The 12,788-nt window shown below is 43.8% G+C and overlaps 1 protein-coding gene across 5 annotated transcripts in view; it reads left to right on the top strand.

Annotated features, from left to right (window-relative positions):
- ST6GAL2 (ST6 beta-galactoside alpha-2,6-sialyltransferase 2) overlaps positions 1-12,788 on the top strand; it is a 155,465-nt gene that overhangs the window by 106,603 nt on the left and 36,074 nt on the right. For 3 of the 5 annotated variants that reach the window (XM_056556037.1, XM_056556036.1, XM_056556039.1), the window contains one exon: positions 1,924-2,827. The exons of the other annotated variants lie outside the window; for them this stretch is intronic. In XM_056556037.1, coding sequence (XP_056412012.1) covers positions 1,984-2,827 — 844 coding nt within the window. In that variant the 5' untranslated portion in view covers positions 1,924-1,983. The remainder of the gene's footprint in view (positions 1-1,923; positions 2,828-12,788) is intronic. 5 annotated transcript variants of the gene reach the window in all.

The raw sequence follows: 12,788 nt of genomic DNA on the forward strand, positions 1-12,788 counted from the left end.
GCCGGGCCCGCCGTGATATGACGCGGGGTTACTGTGTAACCCCGCGTTATATCAGAAGAGCAGGACCAAGGACGTACCGGTACGTCCTTGGTCCTTAAGGGGTTAAGCAGCACTCATACAATCCCAAGTTGGTTGCACTGTGCTTAAAATATACTACTTTCTTCTCCTAAAGATTTTCTAATATCACTTCCTTTACAATGTGAACTTCATTCTTTTTGGTTTGGTATCCACAGTAAAAAGCAGTTCCAACTTCCAAGAATATCATATCTTGAGCAAAAAGATGCATTGATTGCAGCAGAAGTTAAGCCATTCAAAAAATATTATATCTCCCAATGAAAAAACAACAATTACAAAAATATGCTGAAGAATTTCATAGCAATATTATGGCTTATGCACACTATAGATACATATTGCACTTTATGGAATTTCAGCAGCTGAGCTCTCTGACACTGAGATTCACCCGATGAAAGAATAAACTTGTTCATTCTTCCAGAAATATATTATGCATTGCTGGCCATGGAGACAAGCAATGCCCGCAAGGTCCTAGAGCCACCCACCCTTGGGCTCTCTGTCTAGAAAATATCTTGGCTCATAGATGTCCATCAATAAAAATATTGGGCAGTAATGTAGCAGCAAGTAAATCTGCTGTTAGGTCTCCTCGTGGATGGAGGCAGAATAGTCTATCTAACTTCATTATTGGAAAGCAGAATTCCTTGGTAAATCTTGTGTATCGGTGCAATCTATAACTTACTGTATATACTCAAGTAAAAGCCGAAAACGCCCCCCTCGGCTTATACTCGAGTGAACTCTCCACCTGTCAATCTCTTCATCAGTGGTCTTCAACCTGCGGACCTCCAGATGTTGCAAAACTACAACTCCCAGAATGCCTTCGTCATCATAAAGACCCCCCTTTAGTTTTCTACTCACCTCCCCTCGGTGGGAAGGAAGGGTGAGCTGGTCCGGGCCATCTATGCTGCAGGGACTGTCCGGTGGGGAGGATTAGTCGTTCCGGGCTGTCCTTTTTCACCGGGAGGCCCTCTTCTCTGCTCCGGGCCGGCCCGGGACTAGTAATGTTGCCTTGACGACAACGCACAGGGACGTTCATGCGCAGCCTCCCTGCTGGGGCATGCTGGGAGTTGTAGTTTTGCAACAGCTGGAGGTCCGCAGATTGAAGACCACTGATGAAGGGATTGACAGGCAGTGATGATGAAGGGGGGGGGATGATGACGGAGGTCTGGATGATGAGGAAGGCTGCAGTGGCCTTCAACCTACGGACCTCCAGAGGTTTCAAAACTACAACTCCCAGCATGCCCGGACAGCCGATGGCTGTCCGTGCATGCTGGGAGTTGTAGTTTTGCAACATCTGGAGGTCCGCAGGTTGAAGACCACTGATGAAGGGATTGACAGGCGGTGATGATGAGGGGGGGGGGGATTGATGACGGGGGTCTGGATGATGACATGGGGGGGATGATGACAGGGTGATGATGATGATGGGGGTGTTAATGACGGGGGTCTGGTTGATGACAGGGGGGGATGATGCATTTCCCACCCTAGGCTTATAGTTGACTCAATAACTTTTCCTGGGTTTTTGGGGTGAAATTAGGAGCCTCGGCTTATATTCAGGTCAGCTAATACTCGAGTATATACGGTATTTATAGAGATCTAATTTCTTACAAGAATCTATTCTATGTTTATTTAGTGAACGGGTTCATCATTGGTGATCATCACTCCTTAGTAGGGCAGTCTAAAAGTTATGCTTTGATGTATGGGGTTGTCTGCCTCGGAATTATATCACGTTCTGCTATGCCCTACTTGTTCAGTACAAAACACTTTTCACTGTCCCTGTGGTCATTACATTATAATTTTTAAAGGTGGCATATATATTTCTGCATCTATTCTGAAAGCATGTCTTTATTTTCACAGGTCACAATTTAGATTCAACATTTAAGTGCAAAGAACAGAGGAGCCAGAGTAGACTAAGCCATGAAACCGAACCTAAAACAATGGAAACAACTCATGCTATTTGGAATCTGCGCTTGGGGCTTATTGTTTCTAGTGATCTTCATCTACTTCACAGACAACGACTCAGTGGAACCAGTGCCAAGTGCATTCTCATACTTAGAAGATAAAAAACTCCTGCCTATACAAGGAAAGCAGAGGGCAATCATGGGGGCTCTTCAGGACCCATCACTATCCTACGCCATTGATGAGAACACTCTTGTTAATGAAGACATTTTGAATTCATTTAAATCTGGCCCAGGTAGTCTGAAAACTATCGCTGATATAGAAAATTATTTTGAAAGTGAAGATGAGTTTATAATGTCGAAGAAAAAAAAAGCCCATAAAGACTCCAACCAGGGTGCGAGATACCGTCAAAGCTCAAACTCTCGGCACAGAAAAATCCAAAGGAATGTGCCGCGCAAAAAACAGCATATGCTTGAAGATTCAGAAGAGTGGAATGGCTTTTCTTCAACCATGTCTAAATCATTTCTTCAAAAGCTTTGGAAAGGCAATGTTTCATCCAAAATGCTGACACCCCGACTGCAGAAAGCTAGGAGAGAGTATCTTAGAGCAAACAAGCTTGGAGTAAGCTTCTCAGGAAAGCAGAACTCAAGGAAACTGACTGCCCAAGAATTACTCTGCATCCTGAAAAAGCGAGCTCATGTTAGAACGTTGGATGGCAAAGAGGCCCCATTTTCAAACTTAGGATGGGAAAAATACTTTCCCCACATGCCACTAAATAAACTTTATCCTCAAGGATTTTCTACCTGTGCTGTTGTTTCATCTGCCGGAGCTATATTGAACTCATCACTTGGAGCAGAAATTGGTAAGTACTAGTTTTTCTGCTCGCCCTACTACAAAGTAAATTCATTTAGTACTACTGAAACAGTACTGCATTAGGGTAGGGTCACATGTGCAGTATTTTGCTGCGTATATGCTGCCATGTATTTTCCTACTCATTGTCAATGGGTAACAAAATCAGCTGCAGAAGCTACGCAGCAAAATCTGCAGCAAAATACAACACGTGACCCTACCCTTAGGGTATATTCACACATACAATATTCTGTGCATATTTGATGCACAGGATTTGAAGCTGCAGATTTTATGCTGCAGGGTTCAATGTAAACTAAATGATTGAATACAGCATAAAATCTGCAGCTTCAAATCCTGTGCATTAAATACAGTATGTGTGAATAGACTTTAATAAGGTATAGTTTTCAAGTAAGTTTTTTTTCCATAAATGTTTATATATTTCTCCCCTCATAAATGCTACACACACCTTCACAACCACATTAACCCCTTAAGGACTCAGCGTTTTTCTGTTTTTGCAATTTCATTTTTTCCTCATCACCTTCTAAAAATCATGACACTTTCAATTTTGCACATAACATTCCATATGATGGCTTATTTTTTGCGCCACCAATTCTACTTTGCAGTGATATTAGTCATTTTACCAAAAAATCCAGACGAAACGGAAATAAAATGTAACTTTGTAACTTTTGGGGGCTACGCAGTGCATTTTTTGGTAAAAATTATACCTTCTCTTTATTCTGTAGGTCCATACGATTAAAATGATACCCTTCTTATATAGGTTTAATTTTGTTGTTCTTCTGAAAAAAATCATAACTACATGCAGGAAAATTTATACGTTAAAAACTCTCATCTTCTAACCCCTATAACTTTTTCATATTATCGAATACGGGCCGGTATGAGGGCTCATTTTTTGCGTCATGTTCTGATGTTTTTATTGATACCATGTTTGTATTGAATGGATTTTTTTATCGCTTTTTATTCATTTTTTTCATGATATAAAAAGTGACCAAAAATACGCAATTTTGGACTTTGGAACTTTTTTGCGCCTACGCCATTGATCGTGCGGTTTAATTAATTATATATTTTTATAGTTCGGACATTTCCACACGCAGCGATACCACATATGTTTATTTTTATTTACACAGTTTTGTTTTTTTTATGGGAAAAGGGGGGTTAAATTACCTTTATTAACTTTTTTGTTCCCTTTCCCTAGGGGGCTATAGCACTGCACACACTGATCTTTTAGGTTTGCATGGATCAGCGTAATAGGGGCTCGATTGCTCAAGCCTGTATCTCAGGCTTGGAGCAATCAAGCGCCGATCGGACGCGACGGAGCAAGGTAAGGGGATCTCCGCTCACGTCCTAGCTGATGGGGACATCGCGATTTTATTGCTGCCGGGAAGCTTTTACTTTCATTTTAGATGCGGCGATCAACTTTGATCGCCACGTCTGAAGGGTTAATAGCGCTGCACAGGGTCCCGGCTATCATAAGCCGACGGGACCGACCTGGTATGATGTGGGGTCCCGGCGGGACCCCATTTAAAGTACCGGGACCGGGCGCAGGGTGTACAGATACGCCCTGCGTCCTTAAGAGGTTACTATTCATTACAAATCTCTTGATTAAAATCGATATGCCCCAGCCTGAATAGAAACAGTAACTCTTTTAACAGTAAGAGAGCACAAACAAAATCTGTTTAAACTTACCCTTTGTTCAGAATCCCTTCAATCTGTCCTCTTTTTCTTAAAGGGGTTATCTAGTTTGGTTGGGGGGAGTGTTACAACTTTTCTCACTGAACAGCATATAAAAAACACACTTTTACTTACCTCCTGCTCTCCAGCGGTGTCCCGCTCCAGTCCCTGGCTGCAGTCCTCTTCCTCTGGAGTGCTGGTGGTAAGTAAAAGGTTATATATATACCGTATTTATCGGGGTATACCACGCACCGGCCTATAACATGCACCCTCATTTTACCAAGGATATTTGGGTAAAAAAAGTTTTTTACCCAAATATCCATGGTAAAATGAGGGTGCGTGTGTGCGCGTGTATACCCCGATACACCCCCAGGAAAGGCAGGGGGAGAGAGGCCGTCGCTGCCCGCTTCTCTCCCCCTGCCTTTCCTGGGGTCTAGAGCCCTGCTGCCGGCCCTTCTCTCCCCCTCGCTGTCGGCGCCACTGCCCGTTCTGTCCCCCTGACTATGGGTGCCGGCGCAGATAGCCAGGGGGAGAGAAGCGGCACCGACAGCCAGCGGGAGAGAAGGGGCAGCGGCACCCTTTGCCGGCGCCGCTGCCCCGTTGCCTCCCCCCATCCCCGGTGGCATAATTACCTAAGTCGGGTCCACGCTGCTGCAGGCCTTCGGCGCGCGTCCCCTGCGTCGTTGCTATGCACGGCGCGGCGCACTGATGTCATGCGCCGCGCCGTGCAGCGCATAGCAACGACGCCGGGGACGCACGCCGGAGGCCTGCAGCAGCCCGGACCCGACCCAGGTAATTATGCCACCGGGGATGGGGGGAGGCAACGGGGCAGCGGCGCCGGCAATGGGTGCCCCTGCCCTTTTTCTCCCCCTGGCTGTCGGTCCCGCTTCTCTCCCCCTGGCTATCGGCGCCGGCAATGGGGCGCCGGCACCGATAGTCAGGGGGACAGAACGGGCAGCGGCGCCGATAGCCGGGGGAGAGAAGGGCCGGCAGCAGCGCTCTAGACCCCAGGAAAGGCAGGGGGAGAGAAGCGGGCAGCGACGGCCTCTCTCCCCCTGCCTTTCCTGGGGGTGTATCGGCGTATAACACGCACATAGACTTTAGGCTAAAAATTTTTGCCTAAAAAGTGCGTGTCATACGCCGATAAATACGGTATGTAAACCAACAACTCTTCCATCCCACTGGATAACCCCTATAAGTACATGTGTTAGGATACCATGAATTGGTCAAAAGTTGAAATAGAGTATTAGGCTCAGACTACGCTTTGTTTGTCTATAGCAATGTTTTTAGTTTTTCTATCAATGCCTTCCAAGTGCCGTTACTTTTTTTTATTTTTCCATTAACAAAGCCTTATAAAAGCTTATCTTTTGGGGCAAGTTGTAGTTTTTAACCAGAAAGTAGTACTACATTAACCATTTTGGTGTTAATATATATTGTAGCTTATTGGTTGGGGAAATTGAAAAAAATACAATTTTGTCATTCATTTTTTGCATGTTAAATTTACACTGTTCACCATACAGTAAAAATAACATTATAGCTTTTGTCTGTGGGTCAGTACGATTACAGTAATACCAAATGTATCTTTTTTTCTTACATGCCACAATTAAAACACTTAAAAAAAGATAGTAGTGTTGCCACATGACAAGATCTATAAATGTGGAATATGTATGACTTTTTGATTCTTCTTTGTTTTCTTTGTAATAAAATAATGTTATTGTTGTTATGGATGGGGCAGTTCCAAATATGTGAATGTTTTTTTTTTTTTATATAACCTTCACGCCCCCTCCCATAGACATGAATAGAGGGGGCGTGGCGTGACGTCACGTCCCCAGTCCCGGAAACCTGGAGGTTTCCGAAACTGGAGATTCAGCATATTCAGCATAGAATGCGGGTGCTGCAGGGAGATTGCAGGGGGTCTCAGCAGCGGGCCCCCAGCGATCAGACATCTTATTCCCTATCCTTTGGATAGGGAATAAAGTTTTTTTTGCCCGGAACACCCCTTTAAACATCCCTTTTCAAGACTGAACAAATGTAATTCCTTTAATCTTTCCTCATACCTAAGATGTTCCATGCCCCTTATTAGTTTTTTTATGCATCTTTCCAGCTCTATATATACAGGTGAGGCCGTTCCTGTCCCACAAGTTCATGCCTCTTTTAATACATGACAATATCCTGTTGGCCTTAGAAGCAGCTGCTTGACATTGCATTCTGTTCTTCTATCTACAATCTACAAGTACACCCAAATCCTTCTCCTATAGTGACTCCCATGCTACAACGTTTGGTGTCATCTGCAAATATAGAAACAAAGCTATTAATCCCATCCTCTATATTCTCTATCGTGAAATGACAATTTACTTAGCTTAGCTCCAATCTCAGAGGTCTGAGAAACAGGAAGATAACATGATAAAAATTATAATCCTGCTGGAGGGGGGAAGTCCTTGACTTCTTAAACTTCATTTACAGGAAAAAAAAATCACATGCTTCAACAACAGGGATTCCCCCAATCAAAGCCCTTTCACTACTATGATAATAAGAACTGTTTACATACTGTGTACCTCAAACTAGCTAAATGTAGACTGAACAGCAAGAAGCATGTAACTTATTGGCCTTGAAGGATAGATGTCAGATAGCAGATTATAAAATTAAGTCTGATTTCACATAAATTAGAAATAGTGACAACCTTGATGAAGCCCACCAGAAGATCAACGAACACTGTAATGTGGACGTGAAACATGCAGTGACTTTCTGTAACAAGAAGTATTTTAATTGCTTGTTCTGGTAATGTTACTGGATATAAAAGTGTTTAGAAGGGCAGCATAAACTGTAAACATGAAATAGTGTTTAATGCTTTGTTCTATTGAAGACTGGAAAACCTTCTAAAAATAAATATCAATTTCTTGATCTAGTTAGTACATAACAAGACAGCAGAGCAATGAGGAAAATTGCTTACACAGCTCTAGCTAGTCCCTATCATGAAATTATCTTCTTCAAAAATAGCTTCAGGGGCTGCTCTCCATGGGAATGCTTTTCATTGTGTTATATGCCAAATGCAATTGTATGCTTTCTTTATTCTATTTTTTATTTTACCTCTACTTGAGGATCTTAATTTTCTGATATTATTGAGTGGAAGATGAATGTGTATAAAAGGACCTTTTTTGTGTTGCTTTTGCGCCTCAGTGGTTCATTCCAGCTCTTTTTCTGCACTTTGCAAGCTGCCAGGAAAATAGGAAAAGCGACCAGATCATGAAACGGCAAAAGATTCCCAAGAGGCACATGCTGCAAAATATAGAAGGCTAATCTATTTCCACTATAGTTAGGAAATCTGAGGGCTTTGTGTTTATTCATTTTATACTTTTACTGGGCTTTGTTCACATTAACATCATGGCTTCTGTTCTTAATGAAGACATGACATTATAGACAAATATTTTTCCTACTAATTTTAATAGCATCCTATTAACTTATTCAGGCAAGAATAGCACTGCAGTCTATACCATTAAAGCGCAACTTGCGACAGGCTATCTGTTTACGTCTTAGTCAACGTTGTATCCTGAGACTTTCCCCAGACTACAGCGATCAGAATGCAGATGTACCTGAAGTTTCATAGACATGCATGGGACTTCAGGCAACTCTGTATCCTTTTAACTGATTTTTTATTACGTTTTTTTTCTTTATGTTAACAGATAAAGAACACAACAACAGAGCAATCATGTGAATGAAAATGTCAGGATCCGGGTACTGTGAGGATACTGGTGGTGGATCCTTTGTGTCAGTGGGGTGATGACGTGGGCCATACCAGGGGAACGGAGTCTAAGGGGTTACTGGTATTCACCAGAGCACGCCGCAAAGCGGGATGGACTTGCTACGGCAGGTAACCCCCAGGTCGTTCCACCCGATAGCGACTCAACCCCGACTGACGGCTGAGATAGGCGCGGTACAAGGGATTAGGCAAGAGCAAGGTCGGACGTAGCAGAAGGTCAGGGCAGGCAGCAAGGATCGTAGTCAGGGGCAACGGCAGGAGGTCTGGAACACTGACTTGGGACATACAAGGAACGCTTTCACTGGCACAATGGCAACAAGATCCGGCAATACAGGGAAGGGGAAGTGAGGTAATATAGACCAAGGCACAGGTGAAGTTACTAATTTGGTCCAGGCGCCAATCAGCGGCGCACTGGCCCTTTAAATCGCAGAGAGCCGTAGGGAGCGGGGCCGCGCGCCGGGACTGGACAAACGGGGAACAGGTCGAGTAAGCAGGCTGGGATGCGAACCGCGAGCGGGCGTGTCCCGCTTTGCGAGTCGCATCCCCGCCAGAGACACTAGCGCAGCGCTCCCGGTCAACGGGTCTGACCGGGACGCTGCGAGCAGGTAAACGCTGCGAGTGCTGCGGGGAGGAGCGGGGACCCGGAGCGCTCGGCGTAACAGAAAATACAGTACATAAATACATATACATAAATATTAAAGTGTCCTAACAACAAATTGGTTATCGAATAAGATTGGTGTCTATTAGGTAATTTAGCTCAAACGTATGCTGTTGGAAGATGACCCTGCTAGCAAAGCATAACTAGAAAATGCTTTTTAGATGCAACATAACAGTTAAACCGCTCTAAATCTGAATCTGAAGGGCTCCTTTATAAATTACTGTAGTTCAGTCTAACAGTGTGTGTGTTTTAGGAAAGTGTAGCGAGCAACTTACCACAAAAATATCTATGAAGAGTATGCCTTAGGTGCTTATTCCTCCTCTCTCATACCGCAAATCAAATATCAATAACAAATCGAGATATATAAGAAATGAGCAGGTGGATATATTGACTCACGTGGTAACTCCCACCATTTTCTCACTTTATTCGCTCTGCCACAATGCCAGGGAAAGGTTTCTTCGTAAATCTTTGCAACAGAAACTTGATTGATGATCTCCACAATCGTGGGGACTTCAGCAGACTTCCATCTCCTGGCTAAGCAGGTTCTGGCCGCAATAAATACATGTCAGAGTGGGGCCTGGACCTCTTTCTTCACCCTCCCCAAACCAATGTTGAGCATGAAAAGTTCAGGTGTCAGAGTCATGGAACCTTGTGTCAGAGTGTGCATTATTGAATTTAAATCCTTTCTAAATTTATACAATCTAGGACAGCTCCAGAAATTATGTAGCAACGAGCCATTGCCACCACAGTGCCTCCAGCATGTTCTAGGGACGTCAGGAAAGAAAGCATATAGGCAGGCTGGGGTGAAGTACCATCTTGTTAGAACCTTGTAATGCTGTTCCCTATGGGTCGACCCATAGACAACTCTGTATCCTGATGGCCACATTTTCGTACACTTCTCGGGCTGCGAAGCGGAAGATTTAAACAGATATCCTGCTGCCCGATTGTGATAGGAGTTATGCTTTAATGCTGTCAAATAGATACAGAAACCTTATGGAAGCCAGCACTGATGTGAACAGATATTTACATGTGGGATTTTACTGGATTCATGTACAGTGGTCCCTCAACATACGATGGTAATTCGTTCCAAACGAGCCATCGTTTGTCGAATCCATCGTATGTTGAGGGATTCGTGCAATGTAAAGTACAGTGACCCCCCGACTTACGATGGCCCCGACATATGATCATTTCAACATATGATGGCCTCTCAGAGCCCATCGTATGTTGAAGGCAGCATCGACATATGATGCTGCTGTGTGTCGGGGCCATCGTACTAACAGCTATCTGACAGCGCTGACAACTTCAGCAACTGACAGATAGTTGTTTAATGTGCCCCGTGTGCCTGTTCTGCCTCCTGTTACTCACATGCTGTCCTGCTAACTCACGCAGGCTTCCACTGTGAGCTCTGTGTAAGCCCCGCCCCCCAGTGCAGCCATAGCCAATAGCCTGCAACATCTTGCTGCAGGCATCCATTGAGCTGCTGGCTGCCCTCCCCTTCCTTTCCTATAGAGCTGTAGTCGGCAGGATCGTAAAGGAGGACATTCTGTCCCCCCTGAAGGTATTTAAAGAACTGTACAGTACTGTATGCGATGTCCCACATCACATACAGTACATATACACACTATACACCCCATACATCAATGTTTCCCTATCAGTGTGCCTCCAGCTGTTACAAAACTATAACTCTCAGCATGCCCAGACAGTCAATGGCTGTACATGCATGCTGGGAGTTGTAGTTGTGCAACAGCTGGAGGCACCCTGGTTTGTTAAACACTCCCCATACACTCCACATACAATGGTCATCCCAGAACCAATTAGCAGTTTCCCATAGAGATATGTATTCAACATACAATGGTTCCGAGGCCCCAGAACCAATTACCATTTTTACATAGACATATGTACTCGACATATGATGGTTTCAACATATGATGGTTCTCCTGGAACCAATTAATATCATATGTTGAGGGACCACTGTATAGGAAGCTGTACTCATCTGTCCCAGCCGCTCGAGATGGTGTCCCCGGGCCTCCGCTGGGCTCTCCGCTGTCTTCTCCGGTCCTATGCTGTCTTCTCCGGTACTCTGCTTTCTTCCGCAAGGCCTTACTGGGCCTGCGTAGCGGTGTCATTACGCCGCTGCGTACGCCATTCCTATTGGATGACGTGCGCAGCAGCGTATTGACGTCATCGGAGAGGGCCGAGAAGACACCGGAAGACCAGCACTGGACCCGGAGGGCACCCCAGAGCATCGTGGAGGGGTAAGTAATACTTACCGCACCACACAGGGAACATTAAGCTGCTATCCGGCAGCAGCTTAAGCATTTGGCGCTGCCGGATAGCACTTAATGCGATGGCCCTGACATAAAAAAGCATCGTATGTCGATGCTGACATCGACATGCAATGGCCTCTGAGAGGCCATCGTATGTTGATTTGATCATATGTCGGGGCCATCGTAGGTCGGGGGGTCACTGTATAAAATTCAATACGTTTTTAAATGATAAAATTGTTTTGCGTGTGTGTCCCAGAGTGTGCCTTCCCCCTCCCCCAACTTTAACCAAAGCAGAAATCTACCACAATAATAAAACAAATGGATCATTGATTTCACTGGACACCATGTAATGTTTTATAGAATAAAGATTTATAGCTACTTACTTCCATAATAACATCTCCCTCTTTGGTTTACAGATTTGTCAGTCCATAGAATATAATAGAAGAAATGATTAACCAAATAAAATTTTGTTGGCAAAAAAAAAAAATACCTGAATGTACTCCCATCTAAACATCAGATAGAGATAAACAAGAAGTGGTACAAGTTAAAGGGGTTAACCAAAGCATATGTTATGAAAGATAGCTAGCCCCTTTAAGCAACCTTTAAATGGGCACTGTCATTAAACATGATTTTTAATATTTAATTCCTTATGCGAAATAAAAAACTTTTGTAATTGGCTTCCATAAACCCCACCCCCCTACCCCGCAGCACTCCAGACTGCATTTCCTGATTTTGGACTTCTGCCAGGCCAGCAGGAGTCCAAAGTCTGTGCAAGAGATGGGGGGAAATGTGCTCTGGGCCAGTGGGGAGACACCTAGTGGCAGCTTTTTTAAACACAAATAAAAGGTTAAAAGCTTTATTTAGTATTTTTTTGTATTTTTATTTACCATAAGGCGTGCAAAAATTAGTTTTAATGAGAGTGCCCATTCAAGCTCTGATCTCTATTGTTTACAATGATTGCCATTTTTATGTTTTTACATCACAAGAATATCTATTTATTAAGTATAATTGTACACTTTAGTATATAATATGAGGTTTTTCCTGTATAAATTGATGTTGAAGACTCAGGGAATCTCCAGAAGTGTATAAAGATTATTTTACAAGATGTAAGTAAACTTTGTAATCCCTTAATTGCGGTCCGGAAACCATTGGCAGCCTCGCAGAGTCTCACCGAGAGGCGCCCACTCTTTTGCATGTATCCAGCATTCAGTAGGAAAGTGACAGCTGTGTTATGGGCCTGTCGTGAAAGCTTGGCAGCATCTACTTTTCTGTATTAGCACATCTTCACTTAAAGACACTGTCATTTAGCCTGAATCAAACCTCAGTCACAGCAGTAATTCCTTTTCCCATTTGATTGTCTTAAATCCTTGAATCCTTTTTTTTTTGGAACACCTAAAATGCTTCACTAGATGAGCAACGTGTAATCATCCCATTACTGCTGCTTCCTGGACTTGCTCTCTCCTTTCTATTTCTCCTTTGCTTGACACAAATGAGTTCCTTTTAAATGTTTGTGATAGATTAGAAGTGCCATCATTAACAGGCAACTGCAGAGGCTTCTCAGAACAAGTTAGGGTTCAGCACTGAAGATACTTGTGCAATTCTT

The sequence above is a fragment of the Hyla sarda genome, chromosome 2, assembly GCF_029499605.1.
Source record: "Hyla sarda isolate aHylSar1 chromosome 2, aHylSar1.hap1, whole genome shotgun sequence".
Taxonomy (NCBI): domain Eukaryota; kingdom Metazoa; phylum Chordata; class Amphibia; order Anura; family Hylidae; genus Hyla; species Hyla sarda.